This window comes from Schistocerca gregaria, chromosome 6 (assembly GCF_023897955.1).
Source record: "Schistocerca gregaria isolate iqSchGreg1 chromosome 6, iqSchGreg1.2, whole genome shotgun sequence".
Lineage (NCBI taxonomy): Eukaryota > Metazoa > Arthropoda > Insecta > Orthoptera > Acrididae > Schistocerca > Schistocerca gregaria.
Window position 1 is genome coordinate 282,234,096 of NC_064925.1, and position 25,521 is coordinate 282,259,616.

Consider the following 25,521-nt stretch of genomic DNA (forward strand, 5'->3'; position numbering starts at 1 on the left):
CGCTTACGTGATTATTTGGGGTAGGGATGCATAGCATCTTCTAACAATACCACCACTTGCAAAGTAGATTGGAAATCAGATTAATAATGTTGCTCACGCAGCATATGTTCGCTTTATCGTGCAGCAACAAAGTTATTGACTGTGGATTGTACCGTCAAAATGGAAATAATGAAGACACTGTAAAAATGTCATTAATTTTGGCACTTATCTTGAATGGATTCCCACGTAGATTTCGTCGAAGTTGTTGTGGCTCATCTTGTTGATTCTATGGTGATTCCACTTTGACTAGAAGGTCCGGATCTGTATTTTAGCAATATTTGAAGACCTAACAAATACGTTTTACATGAAATTCTTAATGATCAAACAACCCCAGATCAGTACAATAGTATGGTAGAAATAATTTTTGACTTGGTGTTCATGATCCAGATTTTTATTGAACTTCTTGTAAATTCTCATATACCTCGCGTTAATTTCCACACCATCAAGAAAACAGTTTTGTGTCAATCTTCATATATTTAATTTCCACTTTAATCGAACGCAAGACTTGACTGTTCTTTTACAAAGCGAAATAACAACTTATTTTCCGCAACGTGAAATAAAGACTGCTCTGTGCGCTTTCGCGCCTAAACGGTTACAAATAAGTCAAAAATTATGACAGTCTCATAGAAATGAATACACGCAAGAACCATATCACTGTAATATATCGATACATCGGAGTACCTATACATCAATAAAACCAATGTGAATACTGTCGCCGGCCGCGGTAGTCTCGCGGTTCTAAGCGCGCAGTCCGGAACCGTGCGACTGCTACGGTCGCAGGTTCGAATCCTGCCTCGGGCATGGATGTGTGTGATGTCCTTAGGTTAGTTAGGTTTAAGTAGTTCTAGGGGACTGTTGACCACAGCAGTTGAGTCCTATAGTGCTCAGAGCCATTTGAACCATTTTTTGAATACTGTCACAAAAATATGTCTGTTACGTCTCAGAAAAGTACGATATTACTGGTATCGAGAACTGGGGTTGGAGTGCTGTAATGGTCACGTAAGTAAAGAACCATTACAATCTGTGCCAAGTACACCACAACTGTCAGTGTGGCTTAATAGTTCATATGTGAGAAAAATATATGTCCAGCTAAACACATCAATGAAGACAAAACAGGCTGCACCAAATCTACCCCTCTTCACTGATTACCAATTCTGAAACCACACTGCGCCACCATATCTTCGAAGACAGAATGCCATTCTCAAGGAATAAGAAAAATTAATCAAACCCCCTCAGCTCTCAAATCTAAAACGTTTCTTTGAAGTCACAGAGGCAACCCCTGAATGGATTGAGAATTTAGATACTAATTTGTAGATTTACTCGTTCAGTCCTATTTATTTTGTAAAATTATGCTCTTCATATGTAAGTGGCAGTTGCCACACACCAAATAAATAAATAAATCGACATAATCATCATCATCGTTGCTATCATTGTGTCATCGTTATCGTAACACCACTACCCCTACCACCATTATCAATATCATCGACACCGTAGATTATTCGTTTATGCTGCTTCCAGTTCTACAGGGTGAGCACAAAGTCTTGCCCGGATTATAACAATTTATTACACAATAACCGATTGACATAATAATTTACATTTGATGCCGTTACATAGGTTAATGTCACTAGTTTCTTTCAAGGCCACTTACGTTAGTAAACCCCAACGTGTGCTTCGTTGGTAGCTCGGAGAATGTCGAGGCGGTATCCCAGTTCCCGCAAGGTGTTTTATAGCATTTGTTCTGTCACCGTACCCACAGCAGCTTGAATCCTAGCCTTCAGGTCGTCGACGTCAGCAACTGGTGTGACGAGGATTCTGTCCTTGATATAGCCCCAGAAAAAAAGTCAAGGGGCGTAATGTCTGGAAAGCGAGGTGGCCAGGGTTTTGTACCGTTCCTTCCAATCCATCTATCCGGAAATGTTTCATCCAGGAAATTACGCACTATGAAAGCCCAGTGGGGGTGGATGGGGCGGGGGTGCTCCATCTTACTGGAAAAGTATCCATGGTTGATATTCTTCTATCTGTGGAGCAATGACCTGTTGCAAAACGTGTAAGTAAATGTTAGTGGTAATTTTTCAGCGAAGAAAAGCGGCCCTAAAACCTTGTTATGCAAGAGGCCATACCAAACATTCACTTTTTCGCTGTGTCGCTGTAACTGTACAGTAGCATGTGGAGACTCTGAGCCCCATATACGGACATTATGCCTATTTACGATTCCACTGACATGAAAGGTGGATTCATCGGTAAAGCTAATACGATTTAAGTAAACGTTAGCACCATCAATCCTGTTGGGAATCTCAGTTACAAATTCAGCACGCGTCAGCAGATCATTCAGTTGCAAGGCCTGTACGATTTGCACCTTGTAAGCATACAACCAAAGCCTTTCATGAAGAATCGTCATCACTCTTGCTTGCTGTACTTGAAGTTCACGCGATGCTTGACGAGTGGATTTACACGGACTTCGTTGAAACGATTGCCGAACACGATCAACAGTTGCATCACTCACACGAGGTCTGCCACTTTGAGGACGATCTTCAACGCTGCCTGTTTCGTTAAACTTTGCATATCGTCGCTTTATTGATTTAACGTCAGGAGGGCTGCGTCCATAAATTTACGCTGAACACTGAGGGGCGATTTCGTTTCGTGAAACCAAAGCACACATTGTGATCCCGCGTCCGGCCATCCTGATTTAGGTTTTCCGTGATTTCCCTAAATCGCTCCAGGGAAATGCTGGGATGGTTCCTTGGAACGGGTACGGCCGACTTCCTTCCCCGTCCCTCCCTGATCCGTTGAGACCGATGAAATTGCTGTTTGGTCTCTTCCCCCAAAAAATCCAATCCACACACTGCGCTTTCTCCTGGGTCGATTCCATTTCGCCAGCAACCAACGTGACCTAACCGACCGTTTCGGTGTTGTGGAACACTAGCGCCATCTGTTTGTCACAACTAGTAACACTAAACTATGTAACGGCATCAAATATATATTATTATGTCAAACGGTTGTTCTGCTTTAAATTTTTATAATCAGGGCAAGACTTTGTGCTCACCCTGTATATCCGTTTTTCTAGCCTTTAGCAGCCTTTTCATGTCTTTTTATCGTTTCGTATTGCCATACTGACTTTAGGTATTCTACATTCAGAAATTTTGTGTTACTTCTAATATCAATACCACGGGTATTTATCCATAGAAACAAGAATTATAGAGGTCGCTTGGAGAATATGTTGTTTGTGTTGTGTTGTGGTCTTAAGTCCTGAGACTGGTTTGATGCAGCTTTCCATGCTACTTTATCCAGTGCAAGCTGCTTCATCTCCCAGTACGTACTGCAGCCTACCTCCATCTGAATATTCTTAGTGTATTCATCTCTTGGTCTCCCTCTACGATTTTTACCTTCCACGATGCCCTTCAATTCTAAATTGGTGATCCCTTGATGCCTCAGAACATGTCCTACCAACCGATCGCTTCTTCTAGTCAACTTATGCCACAAACTCCTCCCGAATTCTGTTCAGTACCTCCTCATTAGTTATATGCTGTACACATCTAATCTTCAGCATTCTTCTGCAGCACCAAATTTCTAAAGCTTCTATTCCCTTCTTCACCAAACTATTTATGGTTCATGTTTCGCTTCCACACATGGCTACATTCCATAGAAATACTTTCAGAAACGACTTCCTGACACTTAAATCAATGCTCGATGATAACAAATTTCCCTTCTTCAGATACGCTTTCCTTGCCATTTCCAGTCTACATTTTACATCCTCTCTACTTTGACCATCATCAGTTATTTTGCTCCCCAAATAGCAAAACTCATTTATTGCTTTAACTGTCTCTTTTGCTAATTTAATTCCTTCAGCATCGCCCGACTTAATTCCACTACATTCCATTATTCTCGTTTTGCTTTTGTTGATGTTCATCTTATATCCTCCTTTCAAGACACTGTCCATTCCGTTCAACTGCTCTTCCAAGTCCTTTGCTGTCTCTGACAGAATTACGATGTCATCGGCGAACCTCAAAGTTTTTATTTCTTCTCCATGGATATTAATACCTAACCGAATTTTTCTTTTGTTTCCTTTACTGCTTGCTAAATATACAGATTGAATAGCATTGGGGATAGGCTACAACCCTGTCTCCCTTGAATAACATCAAGGATAGGCTACTGCCCTGTCTCACCCCCTTCCCAACCACTGCTTCCCTTTCATACCCCTCGACTCTTATAACTGCCATGTGGTTCCTGTACAAATTGTAAATAGCCTTTCGCTCCCTGTATTTTACCCCTGCTACCTTCAGAATTTGAAAGAGAGTATTCCAGTAAACATTGTCAAAAGCTTTCTCTAAGTCTACAAATGCTAGAAACGTAGGTTTGCCTTTTCTTAATCTAGCTTCTGAGATAAGTTTAGAGAATGTATCAAGACAAAATTATTCCGCCTTTTATTCAAGAAATATGAGACAGAAGAAATAGCAGCAGATTTTAAAAATAACGTAATAATTTCTAATTAAAAAGGCATGTACTGACAGCTATAGATATTAATGAAATACCAGCGTAACAAGTCATCATTAAAAAGTACTGACATGAATTATTTACAGACGAATGAAAATAGTGGATGGTTCAAATGGCTCTGAGCACTATGGGACTTAACATCTATGGTCATCAGTCCCCTAGAACTTAGAACTACTTAAACCTAACTAACCTAAGGACAACACACAACACCCAGCCATCACAAGGCACAGAAAATCCCTGACCTCGCCGTTAATCGAACCCGGGAACCCGGGAACCCGGGCGCGGGAAGCGAGAACGCTACCGCACGACCACAAGATGCGGGCGAAAATAGTGGAAGAAGTCGACCTACGGGGAAGCTGCATTGGTGTTCCAGGTAAATTTGTAACGGGTGATGAAAAAGTTTCCGTTTGAGGGCGCTCCTGCAGAGTATATGCACCGTAGCACGACTGCGATGCGGGTATATAAGCACCGACATGTTAGTAAGGGGCTAGTGTGGAATTCCTGTCATTCCGACGTGCATGAGATAAATGCGGAATCGTGATCTAGGCCGACGTTTTTACCTGATGCGTCCAAAAAGAGACAATGTGCTGTTCTTTTCCTGCTCGCTGCCGATGGACAGACACCAGGAGTGCAAGATAACGCACGCCCCATATCGCAAATGTTGTAGCACAGAAGTTACGCCAGTTCACGTGGGAGGCACTCCAGCTGCAGCCGTATATTTCTGATCATTTCCCATGCGATTATCACACGTCCAGTATCTGGCAGCAAGCAGCTATGGACTTCTTCACGTAGAAGACACGGTGTTTTACCGAACGGGTGTCTTCAGCCTGGTGCGCCAGTGGGATAATTGCCTCAACGACCACGCCATTTCTGGACTGTTGAACTGTCGGTCAATAATACCATCACAACGACCGGGAGAGCGGTGTGCTGACCCAACGCCCCTCCTATCCGCATCCTCCTACTCTGAGGATGACACGGCGGTCGGATGGACCCGGTAGCCCACTGGTGGCCTGAAGACAGAGTGTTTTTTTTTTTTTTTTTTTTTTTTTTTTTTTTTTTTTTTTTTTTTTTTTTTTTTTTTTTGCGATGGCTCCTCACTCTGTTGGTCACCAGAGTTAAGTATTGTGCATACTGTGAGTATGATCCAACCACAACCGACACCGCACTAGGTGGAATGGCTTTCTCAAGATTAAATGTTGGGGAGAGTTGCGCCCAACAAGTCTTCTGATGGATGACCGCAAAACAACGTCCAGTACTGCTACCAGTCAAAAAATGTTTTGACAACTAAATTATTTATCCAGAGACATATTTCGAGGTGATACCTCATTATCAGGCTATAATGGTGTTACAAAAACAATTAACACAGCTTCTTTAATTACGATGGTAATCCCAAAGGTAAGGCCTCCAATTTTTTCATAAGTACAGCACTCTGTTTGTGTGGCAGTTTGTCACACTGTTATGAAGAGTGCTCAAGGGCTATGTGTAAGCACGCACACGCCGCGCTGAAGCGTTCAGTCTTGGCTTTGCAGCCGTTGAGAATGGAGCTCACGTTGGATGTTACCCTAAGTGCGGTTATTCGGCTTTTGAGCGCAAAGGCCACTGCTCCGATTGAAATCCATCGCCAGTTGACGGAAGTGTATGGTGAGTCGTGCATGGATGTCAAAAATGTTCGTAAGTTGTGTAGAGAGATTGCAGCTGGTCGGACCGAAATTCACGACAAACAAAGGAGCGGGAGGCCGTCAATTTCTGAGGAGACAGTGTTGAAGGTTAAGCAAAGCTTACGTGAAGATCATCGGATAAGCCTGGATGATCTCTGCACGTTGGTTCCTGAGGTTTCCCGAAGCACCGCTCACAGAATTTTAACGGAAGCATTGAACTACCGGAAGGTGTGCGCAAGACGGGAGCCACGTATGCTGACTGAGGACCACATGCGGCAACGAGCTGATGCTCCCCGCGCATTTCTACACTGTCTTGCAGACGCATAGGACAACTTTCTGGACTGGTTAAAATAATATTTGGCCGGAAAGCGATTCATGTCCGACGATGAGGTCAAAGGAGAGGTTCATAGCTTTCTGAACAGAATGGCGGCAAGCTCGTATGACATGGGCATAAAAAACCGCCACAGCGTCTACACCGATGCGTCGACAGAAATTATCATGTCGAAAAATTGCTAAATGTTCAAGCTGTAAACTGATGTAAACCATTATAGAAGAAGTCAGATCTCTGTGCCTATATAAAAATAGGAGACCTTACTTTTGGGATTACCTCCGTAATAGTCAATATGGCTTCAAATTATCTGTGATGCTATTTTCACAATTTCTTCATTATATTTATAGCCAAGTAGCATATAACTACATTTTATGATCCTATATCAGTCTTAATTCTTGCCGGCCGCGGTGGTCTCGCGGTTCTAGGCGCGCAGTCCGGAACCGTGCGACTGCTACGGTCGCAGGTTCGAATCCTGCCTCGGGCATGGATGTGTGTGATGTCCTTAGGTTAGTTAGGTTTAAGTAGTTCTAGGTTCTAGGGGACTGATGACCACAGCAGTTGAGTCCCATAGTGCTCAGAGCCATTTGAACCATTTCCTTAATTCTTTTCATATTTTTATCCAGTTTCCACATGAGAAAGTAGTAAACGATTCATTTCATGTCATGTCATTAAACTGCCGACCTTCATGGTTATTGTTCTATTGGACCTATAAAGCACCTATATACATCTCAAAACATTACGTTTGCTTTGCTGTTTTTGTGTTCTTTTAGCATCTATGTATGTCTCGGAAAGCTGGACGATTACCAAGAATGAAAGAGAAAAGCAATATTTCGAAAGAAAAGTGATATGGAGACATGTGTTGGAGAATGGCATATGGATGGTTCGAAAGAATATAGAAATATGACAGTTAATGAATCTGCGCACTGTCGCACAGTGGTTCATAACGGCCGATTCCCTGGGCAAAAGTCGAGAAATGAAGGTTTAAACATCTATGTGTTTGGAATGGATTCGTGTAGAGGGGGGTATGGGGCGTTCAGATCGTATAAGCAGAGATCACAATATTGTATATCCGCTTCCTTGCGACAGTCATAAGTTGCGTCTCCTAGAAACACACGTACGACGCTTCAGTGCCCAGTTATACAGTGCTTCAGAAAATCATACAGAATTTTACAACGACGCATCCGATTTCTATTTTCCAAAATGCAAAATTTTGATGAAGTTATGTAGAAACATTTTATGTACTTCAGTTTTCGAAAATATTTGTTGTTTATTATGAAACGTCATGCAGAATGTCGTCGTGATTATCATGTTGTTTCGCTTCTTTAGAAATACAGTTTTATCGATAGAAAATAATTTTAACACATTTTAACGCTGGCATTGACAGGGACATGTTTGTTGAACTATCTATTAATGAATTTTTTAACAATTAGCTGCTCAAAAGTTGCTCATTTTGAGTAATAACGATTTTAGTGTCACCGTGTACACTGTCGTACGCATTACGCACTTTACTAATGGCGATATTATTCTCTCAACTTTCTATACCTGGGACTTGAATGGCCCCAGGTATGGAGGGTTTTTCGTAGTTGTTTTCTATCTCTTTCTCAAGTATTGTTGAGATAAGTACGGTATATTATTGCAACGGTGTAGCATTGTGAAAAAAGATTTTAAATAAAATTCCAACCGCAATGACAATTTTTATAGAAATATCGAAATTTGTTTACAAATATTATTCAAAACATAGTTCATGGAGAAAAAAACAGAATTTGTAAAACATAATAAAATAGTTTTGTAATCGATTGTTCATGACTGTTGGATTGCTTATAATATTTTTACGTTACATACAATATATTTTCTTTATATATATATATATATATATATATATGTAGGAAATACATGCAAAAAATTATTTGTACACGCAGACAAATATTCTTGGCCCTACGCGATGAATGGATCTCAAAATTTGACGAACAAATAGAAGTTCTGCAAAAATATTTTACCGAATCAGAAGGATGTCCTTTCGCAATTGCAATTGATCAAAGGAAGTGTTTAAGGAATCTCCTATGTACAATGAAGAAAAAATGGCAGGATAGCCATTCTGGAGCGCTTTTACGCCAATCATGAATGGTTTGACCACGACGTAGCTATTGCGGTTTGACTATTTTCCTGTTTCTCATACACTGCAACCTTATTTATGTTGACTGCTTCAAAATCGTAATCAGCGACCCTGAAAACCTATTCGTGCAAATTTTCGGATCGATAAAGTGATTATCTTTCCAAAGTGTCCGCCATTTTGAGTTTCATAATTTTGATACCAAATTCGTAAACAGCAACCCTAAAAACCTAAAATTGAAATTTTTTTTAATTATTATTCTCACTTTTCGTCTATTGGCCAAGGATTTGGCCGTTCTGAACCACTGTGTGTCGTCCAGAAATTTAAAATTAGGAGATTGCAATGGGCTGGTCATGTAGCTGCAATGGAAACTAACAGAATTCCTAAGAAGGCAGTTGAAGGCACTCTCCAAGCAACAAGACCACTGGTCCGATCTCGCACGCGCTAGAAAGATGGTACAGAGAAGGACGTAGCAGCATTAGGAATCGCCGCAGAGTGGAAAGAGACACGAGAGATAGAAGAACATGGAAGCAGATCGTAGATGCAGAGCGTGCTCTACATGGACTGTGATCGCTGAAAAGAAGAAGAAGAAAAAAAAGTATTTGGTTTAAGTTTCCGTAATGTCTCAGTTCTCAGCGGCATCGACATCTTACCGACAAACATTTGCTTAATGGTAAGCACGAGCTCGTGCAGAAAAGTAATCCTTTCGAGTTTTTTATGTGGAAACTCTTACAGCTTTTGGTGTAAGACAAACGTTACTAACATTCTACATTTTTATTCTTCATGTCTACATATTTGCAACTGTCATCACCTGGAGGACTCCGAATCTTAGAGTGTAACGTGGCGGTGCATAACGTAACTTCGTCGATGCTTGAGAAACAGCGTGCTGTAATCTAGTTTCGAATTCAATACATCTGCAACAGTCAGACTCCTTTCGATCACTGTTATCGATAATACTCTATACAGTCCCGACTTGGCACCGTCCGTTTTTCATCTGTTTCCAAAACTTAAAGAAAACCTTTGAAGACATCACTTTAATAGTGATGAATCGGTGCAAGGCAGAGGTGATGTGACTCCGTCAACAAACGTTCTGCAGTGATGGTACCAACAAACTGGTCTCTCGTGGCGACGATTCGTCTCCAGGGTGACTATGTTGAGAAATAAATATGTGGCATGAAGAATAAAGATGTAGAATATTAATAACTTTGGAATTATTAAAAAGCTTTTAGAGTTTTCAGATAAAAAACTTCAGGATAGCCCAGTAGTAATTTTTTTTTGTTTATTTATAGACGCACTCCCATTGTTATGACACAGTCACACCCGGTTTCGGCCATATAATGATCACCTTCAGATTCTATATCAATACAAAAGAAAATTCAAATAAAAACCTAAAATTTTGTGCAATATTAAACCAAGCTTATTAGTAATCTAACTGAATTTGTGCGAAATACATATAGTCCGTACCTAAAGGCGGCTTACACTGACCACAGGTTCATGCTTTGTCAAACTAACTATAATATGTAAAACACCGGTCTTATATAGATTTCAAAATTTTGTTACATTTTGTTCCCCCTCTTTGCTCTAGATGCGCGCGTCCTCTATAAGATAGTCTTTCTTTCTCAAAAGCCTAAAATATGACAAATTTACTATGAGTATTTAGGTCAAATGTATATAAAATTTAAAATTACAGAGCAGATCGAGTACTGCACTGTCTACTGCGGACCGCAGCAGATGTCAACAACCTTTAAGGCAGAGGAGCGTGCCACCCACCTGCAGCAGGGCATTACTCTCGTCGTCCAGCCAGTGTCGTCCTTGCCGTATTAAAGGACAACGGTATAAACAGGCAATAGCTGGAAATACGGCGCCATCGACCGTTAGAAACACCGGGTGATCAAAAAATCTGTATCTACATCTCCATGAATACTCTGCAATTCACATTTAAGTGCTTGCAGAGGGTTCATCGAACCACAATCATACTATCTCTCTACCATTCCACTCCCTAACAGCGCGCGGGGAAAACGATCACCTAAACCTTTCTGTTCGAGCTCTGATTTCTCGTATATTATTTTGACGATCATTCCTACCTATGTAGGTTGGGCTCAATAAAATATTTTCGCATTCGGAAGAGAAAGTTGGTGACTGAAATTTCAAAAAACGATCTCGCCACACTCTCTCCCCTATTACGTGATAATACAAAACGAGCTGCCATTTTTGCACCCTTTCGATGTCCTCCGTCAATCCCACCTGTATAAATTTGAAAACTTAATAAACCACGGAATAATGTAGATAGAGAGATAAAAATTGGCACACGTGATTGGAATGACATGGGGTTTTATTAGAACAAAAAAATTCACGAAATGTCCGACAGATAGCGCTGGACAGCAAAACTGCTACCGTGACGGGTGAGAGGTATGCCGATATGTTACAGAATCGCATCATCCCCAGCCTGGCTGATAAACACCTGCTGGAACGTACGATGTTTATGCACGATGGTGCTCCACCCCATATTGCTAGACGCATGAAATATCTCTTGCGCTCGTCGTTTGGTGATGATCGTGTGCTCAGCCGCCACTTTCGTCATGCTTGGCCTCCCAGGTCCCCAGAGCTCAGTCCGTGCGATTATTGGCTTTGAGGTTACCTGAAGTCTCAGTCGTGATCGACCGACATCTCTAGGGAGACTGAAAGACAACATCCGACGCCAAAGCCTCACCTTAACTCCGGACATGCTTTACAGTGCTGTTCACAACATTATTCCTCGACTACAGCTATTGTTGAGAAATGATGGTGGACATATTGAGCATTTCCTGTAAAGAACATCATCTTTGCTTTGTCTTAATTTGTTATGCTAATTATTGCTATTCTGATTAGATGAAGCGCCATCTGTCGGACATTTTTTGAACTTTTGTATTTTTTTGTTATAAGAAAACATCATGTCATGCCAAGCATGTGTGCCAATTTGTACCTATCTATCTACATTATTCCGTGATTTATTCAGTTTTCAAATTTACACTGACTTTTTAATCACCTGGTGCACTCTACAAGTGCTACTACTATTTTCATCTATAGCAAATGTTTCTACTTGTTCTGTTTTGCAATTTTACGTTTTGTATCCATTTGGCAAAATATTAATAGTAAATTTGTCATAATTTTCGCTTTTGAAAAATAAAGACAATCTTTTAGAGGACGCGCGCATCTAAGCCAAAGAGGGGGAACAAAATCTAACAAAATTGTTATATCTATATAAGACCGGTGTTTTACATTTTATAGCTAGTTTGATAACGCATGAACCTGTGTTCAGTGTATGTCGCCTTTAGGTATGGACTATATGTATTTCGCATAAATTCAGTTAGATTACTAATAAGCTTGGTTAAATATTGCACTTATTTTAAGGTTGCAATATAAATTTTCTTTTGTATTGTTATAGAATCTGAAGATTCTCATTGTATGGCCGAAACCGGTTATCACTGTGTTATAAGAATGTGATTGCATTTATAAATGAACAAAAAAGTTTTTACAAAATAATCATTCACTTACTCCATTGACAAAATGTCGTATTTTCCATATCCCCGTAGTATTTAGTAGTAATTAAATATTGTTCTAATACTGTGGAGCAGCGTGATGTCTCCTGGATGTGACAATTTTTCTGTATGATGTGTATATACCAAAGTGGCAGAGACATGTAATGTGTGCTGGCTGTGCCCTCTCCATCATGAAACTGTAGATCTATTGGTACTTCCCCTCAGTGAGGACTGCAGAAAACTGAGAAGTGCATTAGCATTGCTCGATTGTCGGCTGCCCCCTCCTGCCGTCACCTGTAGAGCGTCCGGATCAAAGACGGGAGCGGTGACACATGTCGATATCACACACGGCGGCCGTAATTAGCTGAAAGCCCATCGCAGGATCCGTCTCTTTGACGGACGCGCCACGAGTAGGACCGCTCGGCGCTAGTGGCTGCCAGGGCGGCCTTCAAAAGGATGTTTTATCGACAGCGCTGTGGAGGTGCTCCATCGGCCACTGCCGGTGAGCCAGCTGTCGGGAAATCCCCGTATCGCATTCGCGGGCAGTGCTAGCTGGTGTCGTACACGCTTTTACCAGTTCACAATATTCCACCTACTTTACTTGCATAATCAAAAATATTTAAAATTCTTGTTTATTGCTGGTACACATATACCGGGTGATAAAAAAGTCAGTATAAATTTGAAAACTGGATAAACCACGGAATAATGTAGATAGAGAGGTAAAAATTGACACACATGCTTGGAATGACATGGGATATTATGAGAACCAAAAACACGAAGTTCTCAAAATGTCCGGCAGACTGGACAGGAAAACGTCAGTGACTGCGCCTGACAATCGTGTATAAAAGGAGCTGTAATGGGAGAGAGAATCAGATGCGCCAGCAGTCGCAGCACGTTGACGTTACCTGAAAAGCGCTTTCAGTGAAGCTGTATTATCAGAATGGGGAATGTGCTAGTTCAGCGTTACGATCCTAGTTCGAAGCCACGGATTGTTTAGACTATAGACCCCGTAGTGGCCGACCGAGCACAAGGCGTAATGCTGCTGAGGCAGTTCAGGAAGAAATGGAGACTAAATGGTTCAAATGGCTCTGAGCACTATGGGACTTAACTTCTGAGGTCATCAGTCCCCTAGAACTTAGAACTACTTAAACCTAACTAACCTAAGGACATCACACACATCCATGCCCGAGGCAGGATTCGAACCTGTGACCATAGCGGTGTCGCGGTTCCAGATTGAAGCGCCTAGAACCGTTCGGCCACTGCGGCTGGCAAAATGGAGACTGTAGCGGGTTCGTCTATGCACGGAGAAGTCAGCGCTCCTGCAGTCGCACGTCGCACCGGCATTCCATACACTACTGTTTGGTTGGCACTGAGAAGTACCCTCCGATGCTATCCGTACAAAATCCATCGGCATCATGAACTCTTACCTGGTGATTTAGTCAAGTGGAGGGCATTTGCGGTGTGGACATTTCAAAAGATGGCAGAAGATGGCGATTGGTTGAGTAACGTGTTGTGGACCGACGAAGCTCATTTCACGCTCCGAGGGTCTGTCAACGCCCACAACTGCAGAATTTGGGCTACCGAAAATCCTAGAACTGTCGTGGAAATTCCATTGCACGACGGGAAAGTAACGGTATGTGTTGGATTTACCACATATACTGTTATCGGGCCTTTTTTCTTCGAGGAAATGCGTGATTCTGGTTTTGTAAATGCTACCGTGACGGGTGAGAGGTATGACGATATGTTACAGATTCGCATCATCCCCAGCCTGGCTGATAAACACCTGCTGAAACGTACGATGTTTATGCAGGATGGTGCTCCACCCCATATTGCTAGACGCGTGAAAAATCTCATGCGCGCGTCGTTTGGTGATGATCCTGTGCTCAGCCGCTACTTTCGTCATGCTTGGCCTCACAAATCGCCAGACATCAGTCCGTGCGATTATTGGCTTTGGGGTCACCTGAAGTTGCAAGTCTATCGTGATCGACCGACATCTCTGGGGATGCTGAAAGACAACATCCGACGCCAATGCCTCACCATAACTCCGGACATGCTTTACAGTGCTTTTCACCAAATTATATCTCGACTACAGCTATTGTTGAGGAATGATGGTGGACATATTGAGCATTTCCTGTAAAGAACATCATCTTTGCTTTGTCTTACTTTGTTATGCTAATTATTCCTATTCTGATCAGATGAAGCGCCATCTGTCGGACATTTGTTGAACTTTTGTATTTTTTGGTCCTAATAACTACCCATCTGATTCCAAGCATGTGTGTCAATTTGTACCTCTCTATCTACATTACTGCGTGATTTAGTCAGTTTTCAAATTTATACTGACTTTTTGATAACCCGGTATCTGTGCTACCCAGAACGGTGGGGAGGTAGAAAGAGTGTATAGAGGGTCTATAGAAGAGAGATGAACTGGAAGGAAGTACTGTAGAAATGGAAGAGGACGTAAAAGAAGATGAGATGGGAGACATGCTACTGTTAGAACATTTTGACAGAGCAATGAAACACTTTAATCGAAACAAGTCCCACCGCGTGGTAGCCGCTCCGTCAGAGGCGCCTTGCCACGGTTGGTGAGGCTTCCCTCGTAGGAGGTTCGAATCCCCTCTTGAGCGACAATTACTGAGACCCTCTTGGGGCGATCTGGATAAAAATACACTCCTGGAAATTGAAATAAGAACACCGTGACTTCATTGTCCCAGGAAGGGAAACTTTATTGACACATTTCTGGGGTCAGATACATCACATGATCACACTGACAGAACCACAGGCACATAGACACAGGCAACAGAGCATGCACAATGTCGGCACTAGTACAGTGTATATCCACCTTTCGCAGCAATGCAGGCTGCTATTCGCCCATGGAGACGATCGTAGAGATGCTGGATGTAGTCCTGTGGAACGGCTTGCCATGCCATTTCCACCTGGCGCCTCAGTTGGACCAGCGTTCGTGCTGGACGTGCAGACCGCGTAAGACGACGCTTCATCCAGTCCCAAACATGCTCAATGGGGGACAGATCCGGAGATCTTGCTGGCCAGGGTAGTTGACTTACACCTTCTAGAGAACGTTGGGTGGCACGGGATACATGCGGACGTGCATTGTCCTGTTGGAACAGCAAGTTCCCTTGCCGATCTAGGAATGGTAGAACGATGGGTTCGATGACGGTTTGGATGTACCGTGCACTATTCAGTGTCACCTCGACGATCACCAGAGGTGTACGGCCAGTGTAGGAGATCGCTCCCCACACCATGATGCCGGGGGTTGGCCCTGTCATATGCAGTCCTGATTGTGGAGCTCACCTGCACGGCGCCAAACACGCATACGACCATCATTGGCACCAAGGCAGAAGCGACTCTCATCGCTGAAGACGACACGTCTCCATTCGTCCCTCCATTCACGCCTGTCGCGACACCACTGGAGGCGGGCTGCACGATGTTGGGGCGTGAGCGGAAGACGGGCTAACGGTGTGCGGGACCGTAGCCCAGCTTCATGGAGACGGTTGCGAATGGTCCTCGCCGATACCCCAGGAGCAACAGTGTCCCTAATTTGCTGGGAAGTGGCGGTGCGGTCCCCTACGGCACTGCGTAGGATCCTACGGTCTTGGCGTGCATCCGTGCGTCGCTGCGGTCCGGTCCCAGGTCGACGGGCACGTGCACCTTCCGCCGACCACTGGCGACAACATCGATGTACTGTGGAGACCTCACGCCCCACGTGTTGAGCAATTCGGCGGTACGTCCACCTGGCCTCCCGCATGCCCACTATACGCCCTCGCTCAAAGTCCGTCAACTGCACATACGGTTCACGTCCACGCTGTCGCGGCAAGCTACCAGTGTTAAAGACTGCGATGGAGCTCCGTATGCCACGGCAAACTGGCTGACACTGACGACGGCGGTGCACAAATGCTGCGCAGCTAGCGCCATTCGACAGCCAACACCGCGGTTCCTGGTGTGTCCGCTGTGCCGTGCGTGTGATCATTGCTTGTACAGCCCTCTCGCAGTGTCCGGAGCAAGTATGGTGGGTCTGACACACCGGTGTCAATGTGTTCTTTTTTCCATTTCCAGGAGTGTATAATGACATACAAAGGAATAATATTACAGAGCTAACAGCGAGGCATTCTGGCGGACAAACCAACACAGCACGCTAATTGCTTACTACAATTGTTGTTTCATCCATTTGGCTTCTTCCCCTATCTGTTTTATCACTTTTAAATATTATTGATTTAGTTTCGTAAGCTTGTTATTATGTATGTCATTATGTTTTTATCTAGAAACGCCACAACAGAATGTCATAATTACACATTGTAACTTAACTAGTTCCTTTGTAACAATTTAATTTTTTGTTGTGGGTTTAATTTATTGCATTTTATCACTAAAACAACTTATAAACCTGGTAAGCCACTGTAGACTTTACCGATTGTGTTCCTCACACCAAATCGTAAAATCATATAATTTACGAATATGTGTACACTTACAGTAGCGACATCTAACAAGCTTCAGACACAAACATTTTGTAGTTACTGTACAGTATTTTCCTATGGACAGTAGAAAATATGGCTAAAATGGCTCTTATGGGACTTAACGTCTGAGGTCATCAGTCCCCTAGAACTTAGAACTACTTAAGCCTAACACCACACACACCCATGCTCTAGGCAGGATTCGAACCTGCGACCGTAGCGGTCGCGGGGTTCCTAGAACCCCCGCTCGGCCACATCGGCCGGCTTAACAAGATGACTCCGCCGCCATTGTGGCCCAGTATATAACCATTTTAAATATGTGCAACGGTGCTATTATGATTTTTGACGATGACACTGTATCTCCATTATATTCGGACATGTTTTAAAAGAGGTTTGCCTTCTCATATTTCAAGCCTATGTTTTACACGTGCATCTGAGTAATACTTTTCATTATGGCCTGATTTACTACTTTCAGATATCGACAGTTCATTAGTTGCATTTGTTTTTTCCCATGTTTTGTTGCAGATCTGAAGATGATCATGCCTAAGGGAAGCCGGTAGTCTAAGGGTCTAACAGTTTTGAGATCATAGACGGAAGAAAAGAAATGGATTTTCTGTTGTTTATGGAATTTTTCACTTCAAAAAAATGGCTCTGAGCACTATGGGACTCGACTGCTGTGGTCATTAGTCCCCTAAAACTTAGAACTACTTAAACCAAACTAACCTAAGGACATCACACACACCCATGCCCGAGGCAGGATTCGAACCTGCCACCGTAGCAGCAACGTTTACAGTTCAAGTTAATTCAATTTATTGCTACGAATTTTTGACCTGTTATCCGGAAATTGTAAGCAGATCACATATATATTCGTTAATCACGGTGACAGACTATGTTTTATATTATGTACGTAGTAGTAAGTCATGTTAACAGAAAGCACAAGTAATATTAGTGTAGAAATAAAACAGAACATTTGAAAACTAAGAATCAATTTAAAAAATAACATGGAATTAACGGAAGAGCCAAGTGAATAATTTCCGTCTTACATTACTAGATGTGTTTCTGGCATCCTCGGAACAACTCGAGGTTTACCGACTAACTACAACTATACCCACTTTTGAACCTATTATTGCTACACTATTCTACATTTACATCACCCACCCCATTATGTGCGTTCCACGGCAGTCCTCGAGTTGCGCGTCCCTTTATAGGTGGCCATAGCATTCTTGCTCTTCTTTTTATTTCATTTTTGTCTTTTTCTTATATATATATATATATATATATATATATATATATATATATATATATATATAACGGCCCATTTTAAACGGGTTAGCAAATACGGAATGTTACGTGCTACCACGTACTTAAACGTTTGTGACTATTACGGCCCCATCTACCAACGTTATCGTGATTTCATACGGGATACTCTACCTGTGTTGCAAGAACATGTGCCTTTACAAGTACGACACAACATGTGGTTCATGCACGATGGAGCTCCAGCACATTTCAGTCGAAGTGTTCGAACGCTTCTCAACAACAGATTCGGTGACCGATGGATTGGTAGAGGCGGACCAATTCCATGGCCTCCACGCTCTCCTGACCTAAACCCGCTTGTCTTTTATTTATGGGGGCACCTGAAAGCTCTTGTCTACGCAACCCCGGTACCAAATGTAGAGACTCTTCGTGCTCGTATTGTGAACGACGTGATACAATACGCCATTCTCCAGGGCTGCATCAGCGCATCAGGGATTCCATGCGACGGAGGCTGGATACATGTACCCTCGCTAACGGTGGACATTTTGAACATTTCCTGTAACAAAGTGTTTGAAGTCACGCTGGTACGTTCTGTTGCTGTGTGTTTCCATTCTATGATTAGTGTGATTTGAAGAGAAGTAATAAAATGAGCTCTAACATGAAAAGTAAGCGTTTCTGGACACATGTCCACATAACAAATTTTGTTTCTTTGTGTGTGAGGAATGTTTCTTGAAAGTTTGACCGTACCTTTTTGTAACACCCTGTATAAAACTGAGGAAACCTTGTAACCTGTTGACATTGTTTTGATTTTCAAAGCGCCCATTTGCTCTTATAGACTGAAAGTTAAGCTGTTGCCTTTTAGATATCCGATGTGCTATCGTATTCGCTTTAGTCCACAAATATCGGTCATTTACAATTGTTTGTAGATCGGGAACGACATGATCAGCCGAACCTTTCTCTCCACATTTACAGGTTGGTGTGTTACTACGTTCCACTCGATGCAGATTTTCAGGATATGGACCGTGACCTGCTAACAGGTGCGCCGTACCGCGACTAAGGTCAATGTAGCGCAGTTTGAGCCTGTTCCTGATGCTTACAGTGCTCCTAGTGTCCCAGTCAGACTGACATTCATCTGGTTATGGAAACCGATGAATGGGCAACCTGCAACTGGGACCGCTTTAGTCACTGAGAAATCTGAATGAACTTGAGCAGCCGAGAGAATCGCGCACCTCTGCGTCTGTTGCAGGAGCTGGTGGCGACCGGGCCCAACCAGCGCAACTGGCGCGGCATCCTGATCGCGCTGCTCGTGATCGTGGCCGTGCTAGGCCTGATCGTGTTCTCGATCGTGCTGCTGTCGCCGCCCGACGAGGGGCCCAGGGTGAAGGGCACGAAGTTCACGCTGGACGACGTGCTCAGTCCGCGCTTCCGGCCGCCGCCCTTCAACGGCACCTGGGTCTCCGGTGAGTACCCTCCTGTCCAGCATAGCACACCGCATCTCTCCACCGGGCAGGCCAGCTCGCGGCCTCAGTACGGCTTGAAGTGTTCTGACCGATCCGCTACATAATCGTGTTCATACCTTATGGAGTAACTAGTTTAGCGCCCGCTGTTTCACTCGCATTTGCGTACTAATTACAAAAATAATATTTTTATGAACATACAGCAGGCCCACTGAAAACTTTTTTTTTATTTGCAGTTCTGACAAAGCCGATTTGTTGTGGTGACTGTTAAATAGCTTTCTTCGATTTCGTTCACTAATTGCAACACATTCTAAACATTTCGTGCTAATAATCGGCTTTGGGTTGAAGCTCTTTTTTCATGTTTGATGCTGAGGGAATTAGATTAGGAAATGAGACACTTAAAGTAGTAAAGGAGTTTTGCTATTTGGGGAGCAATAACTGATGATGATCGAAGTAGAGAAGATATAATTTCGGGAGGAGTTTGTGGCACAACTTGACTAGAAGAAGGGATCGGTTGGTAGGACATGTTTTGAGGCGTCAAGGGATAAACAATTTAGTACTGGAGGGCAGCGTGGAGGGTAAATATCGTAGAGGGAGACCAAGAGATGAATACACTAAGCAGATTCAGAAGGATGTAGGCTGCAGTAGGTACTGGAAGATGAAGAGGCTTGCACAGAATAGAGTAGCATGGAGATCTGCATCAAACCAGTCTCAGGACTGAAGACCACAGCAACAAACATGAGGCCCACTGAGAAATTGAAAATACGTTTATCTGCATTTCTGAGAATGTCAATTTGTCTTGGTGACTGTTAAAGAGCTTTCTTCGATTTCGTTCATTACATGCAACACATTCCAAAAATTTCATGCTAATAATCACCTTGGGGTTGAAGCTCTTTTTTCCGTGTTTGCTTTAACAATACATGTTTTTGGATAGGGTTCGCCTCTAGCAAAACACAGTTTTGTTTTTTAACGGAAACATGTTTCACTGCAGTTGCAGCTTCTTCAGTTAGCTTTTATTTTATGCCTGTTAAGGATAAAAAATATTCCATACTGTTTGTATACATGTAACTATTAGTTTTTGAATCCTAATTACAGATATTTGAAAAGAAACTCACATAAAATTATGAATTCATATCTTTTTGCCACATGATGTGGTTTTTCTCATGTATTGTGTTCCTACAGTGACTACTACCGACCGAGGTGGCGCAGTGGTAACACACCGGACTCGCATTCGGGAGGACGACGGTTCAATCCCACGTCCGGCCATCCTGATTTAGCTTTTCCGTGATTTTCCTAAATCGCTCCAGGCAAATGTTGGGATGGTTCCTTTGAAAGGGCTCGGCCGACTTCCTTCCCCGTCCTTCCCTAACCCGATGAGACCGATGACCTCGCTGTTTGGTCTCTTCCCACAAACAGCTCGACCCTCTACAGTGACCGTTTCACAGTTTGTCATCTGCAACCGCTTTTGGCTTAAACACTTTAAAGTGTAAGTGGTTGCAGATGACAAACTGTGAAACAAAACAGTCATTGTAGAAACACAATACATCAGAAAAACCACACCATGTGGCGGCAAAAAGATATGAATTCATAATTTTATGTCGGTTTCTTTTCAAATATCTGTAATTAGGATACAAAAACTAATAGTTACATGTATACAAACAGTATGGAATATTCTTTATCTTTAACAGGCATAAAATAAAAGCCCACTGAAGATGCTGCAACTGCAGTGAAACATGTTTGGATTAAAAAAACGAAATTCTGTTTTGCTAAAGGGGGACCGTATCGAAAAACATGTATTTCATGCTAATTAAGGCCAAAGATGCAACGTCCTTTCCGAATGCATTTGTGACCAGAAATCGAATACGGAGCTGGAGTCAGAGGTTGTCGTTAATCCCGCTTTTAGGCCTCCTGTGGTGATGTTTACGTAGAAACGTTTGTCCCGTAACAGATTCAACAAGAGCAACGAATTAAAAATAGACTTCCCTAGCTCACCATTCACTAATACGTCCAGTGTCTCATTCACCTGAATTTCCTGAGCCAGTTTTCAAAGAATTATCCTCTTTGGAAACACAGAAACGGTAATCTCTTGATAGTCGAAGTGAACTCAACGACAAAGATATACCCAATGAAAATGATTCAGCTCACAAGAGATTCGAGCTCATGAGTGCTATTACTTGGCACGAAATTTGAGACTATCCAGGAACTCTTAGCTTCATGACTGAGAGCGGAAAACCTGCTTGAAAAAGGAGCTGAGGTATCCTCCTTTTGATCAAGAAAAAGCGCGTTCCTGTAATACTTTCGTAGTGATAACGGATTTGTATATTTCCATAATGTATGTCGTTTAATGGACTATTGGATATTTCGGCTTATAACGCAAATGAATAGCGATCATTAGTCGGTAAGAGCAGTCCCATTAGGCCATTTAGTTCGTTTTCTTGAATAATGTGAAGACATAAAAAGAGGCATTGTTTCGTTGTAATATAGCATGCGTCAGTGGATCATCTGTGTTGATCTTAAAACGGTCTGCTTTCTACTTGATTGAAATATGAGCAAAAATTGCGTTTGCTACATAGCCATCTTTCTCACTTCCCGGAAAATCTTCGTGCAGTCAGTGATGAGCAGCATGTGTGCTTCCATTAAGGTTCCAAGGTGATGGAGGCACTGCATCAAGGTGAATGTGACGCAAATATGATGGCTGACTACTGTTGGAGAATCAGGCGAGAGTCTCCACTGATTAAATATTAGGAAGAAGATATAAGCAAACATTTTTACTTTATATTTACCGCTTGGTAAAAAAAACTTTACTCTTTGTATGAAAACAATTTAACTCTCAGTCGTTATTACAACGTTTGTTTTAAAAAGACTGTCCCCCATCAACAGAATGGTTGATAATTTCTGCACTTATTTTCCTTTGTATTTACATACTGTATGACTTTTGAAACAGAGACAGCGTATTTTGTATCTTAAAAAAACTGACTTGAAAGAAAAAAATCTGCAGTTATTTTTTGATTCACACTCCAAAAGTTAGCCAAGAGCAATTCACAGATCTATCACAATCAAACTGCTTTTCCCCAGAGTAATGATTTATTGTCAAAAGAAAATTCATCCATTAATACAACCCTGTAGGAGCTGAATTTCTGAAAATTTTCAAACATGTAAATTTTTTTATTGCTGACAGAGAAACCAAATACCAAATTCAGTAGTTCTAGCTACAAGACTACGTTAATAGCTACATATTTTCAAAAAAAGAAAAAAAAAGACTTCCATCCTCTATTTCACCCTTGTAGGATTCCTACATTATAAGATCAACGCTTACTCCAAATTTTAAGTTTCCACTCTTAGCAGTTTTGACTGGTTAATTTTGAGTCGGTGACTCAGTCTTAAAAGCTTGTAATGGTTTTGCGGGCTAGCTTGTGCTGAGAAATAACTGTTACGACAAACACTCGATACATTGCTACGTCTCTGAGTTCATTGGCATTGAACGCAAACAATCTGGCCGTTCCACGCGCAAATGCAAGCTGTCCTCCAGAGACGAAGTCGCCAAACATCATCTTCGTTTGGTTTCCTAAAACCGAACAAGAGAGCGATAAAAAAAACTGGACATAGAAAGGTAGAGGGCTCGAACTTCAGCCAAAGGCTAAACAACCTCGTGCGCTGTTATCTACGCTAAGCGAATAACTGATACTGATTCTCTCTGACGGCTAGCTTGAATTTGTGCGTTTAACGGCCTGATGGCTAACTTCAAAGCTAATTAACTCGGAAACGGCCCAAAATATCGAGTTCTTTTCCGGGCAATTATATCTCAGCACAGTGTATCCTGCATCGCCCTGATAAGCTTTTCATACTGTTTTCGAACACCTTTTACATACAGATGAATATGTAGTGACAATGGAAAACGTGTTTAGATGATTTAGTGTCGCCTGCAGATGTTATTTTCCTTAATTAATTGTACGATTGCACAATGTCAGCTTTAGAGCACTGCAAACTATAAACAATTCATCTATGGGACATTGGAGCATTCAAGTCTATGCACCTGTGGTATTTAAACCGCATTCCCTGTATCGTGCGTGTCAGTCCAGGTGTTGTAATCGTCATAAGATTAAAAACATTACCTCGTTAGCATTTTAAAATTACAGACATCTCACGTCTCATCTCAGTCAACGTATATCGTGTGCTTACGTGCATGTCTGGAAGATGGTCCACAGCTGCACGCAATAGTTCGTAATTTATACGGAGACTGCGAATTTATCACAACCATTAAAACATTTAGGACCGCGTGTCAATTACGTTGCCGCTGTTTCAAGTACTAATGACGACAAGAAACCCTAAATCATTTATTCATACAAGTAAGTTAAAATGTGACCACGCGTGCGAATTTGCGAGTTTTGTAAAAACGTCAGTTTTGAATGAAATAAAAATAAGGAGGCAAATACGACTGGCTGTGGAGAGAAGAAACTGGTTGAAAAAATGGAGAAACATTTTAGATGGCGATAGCAGAGGAAGTAAGACTGTACTGTCTGGAATGTCATCTTGGAAAATTAGGTTTTCTGTCGCCAACTGGCATCGTATTGGCTCGATATTTCGATCGTGTAACTCGCAATCTTCAGCAGGTGCTTCCTGAGGCGTACAAGTACGATGTAGATTACCGACAGAAAATCCGATTTTTCAAGATGACAGCACCTCACCAGGAAAGCGACAAGTCCTCCTCTATGGAATGGTTAAATGTAAGAGCAGAGATGTAAGAAAGAATGCAACAATCGTTGACAGAAACGGGAAAAAGGTCAATAGGTTGGTTGATTTGGGGGAGGGGGCAAATGAGTGAGGTCGTCGGCCCCCGTCGGATTAGGGAAGGAAGTCGGCCGAGCCCTGTCAAAGGCTCCATCCTGGCATTTCGCCTGGACCGATTTGGGTTCAAATGGATCTGAGCGCTATGGGACTTAACATCTAAGGTCACCAGTCCCCTAGAACTTAGAACTACTTAAACCTAACTAACCTAAGGATATCACACACATCCATGCCCGAGGCAGGATTCGAACCTGCGACCGTAGCGGTCGCGCGGTTCCAGACTGAAGAGCGATTTGGGAAATCAAGGAAAACGGAAATCAGGATGACCAGACGCGATTTTGAACCGTCGTCCACCCGAATGCGAGCCCAGTGTGCTAACCACTGCGCCACTACGTTCGGTAGGTTAATAGGAAATAGAACAGAAGATATTGGGGAAGGAGTACTTTGAACACTTGCTAAATCCAAACGGACTTGGAGATAAAGGAAATAGACTAAAGGAGGTATAAATAAACTCTGGGGCGAAACGGACCTGGCATGAAAAGAAGTGGAAATGGCATTGAATAATATGTAAGGCGGAAAGGCATCAGAATGGACGAAGTAAAGTCACGAAATGGTGAAAGCAGCAAAGGAGGTTAGGAAACAGTGGTTATATCGTGTGATGAGGGTCGTGTGGAATGAGAACAAGGCTCTAGAAGATTGGAAGAGGACACTAATTGGCCACATACTCAAGAAACTGGGTAGAAAGGACTATAGAAACTGTAAGAGTGTCAGACTGATACCACACTTTGTCGAGGTATGTGAAAAAATCCTGGAGAATAGGAGCCAAACTAATTGAAAGAGGAAGATCTTGGCTTAAGAGGTGGGAGTTCAACTTTTGATCCCACACTTGCAGTGAAGCAGCCCCAGGAGCATCACTATGAATTTGGGGAAGACATTGTGATGGCCTTTCTCGATATAGATATTTGATAGTGTCTCTAGAAGAAAGTTATTTGAGACACTGGAGAAGAAGGGAGTGAAAAACGAGACAAAATGCAGAGTGGAGGAGATATATTGTGGAAGTCTGAATTGTATTTTTCAGGAAACAAATGGTGTGAAACAAGGATGTGCATGTTCATCTCTCTTCTTCATTCTGGTCTTGGATGAGAAGCTGGATACGACAAGATGAAGGCAATGCTGATTACGGATGACTTGATGATCTGGGGAAGCAGGGAGGAGAAGATTCAGGAAAGAACTGGATGTTTGAGAAGAAACTGTGAGACAATATGGAGTAAAATTTAATGCAAACAATTGTTGGATCCAGGTTACAACTAGAAAAAAAGATAGACCAACTAGTGGAACAAGGACTAGAGGTGAACAATTGATGATGTTGTCAAGTAGTTGCACGCGTGATAGAGGAAAATGGAAGAAATCTAAAA

At 42.4% G+C, this 25,521-nt stretch overlaps 1 protein-coding gene across 6 annotated transcripts in view; it reads left to right on the top strand.

The window, feature by feature from the left end:
- LOC126278282 (inactive dipeptidyl peptidase 10-like) overlaps positions 1-25,521 on the top strand; it is a 1,623,672-nt gene that overhangs the window by 907,973 nt on the left and 690,178 nt on the right. For all 6 annotated transcript variants that reach the window (XM_049978288.1, XM_049978290.1, XM_049978291.1 and 3 more), the window contains exon 2: positions 19,111-19,324. In XM_049978288.1, the coding sequence (XP_049834245.1) occupies positions 19,111-19,324 (214 nt within the window). The remainder of the gene's footprint in view (positions 1-19,110; positions 19,325-25,521) is intronic.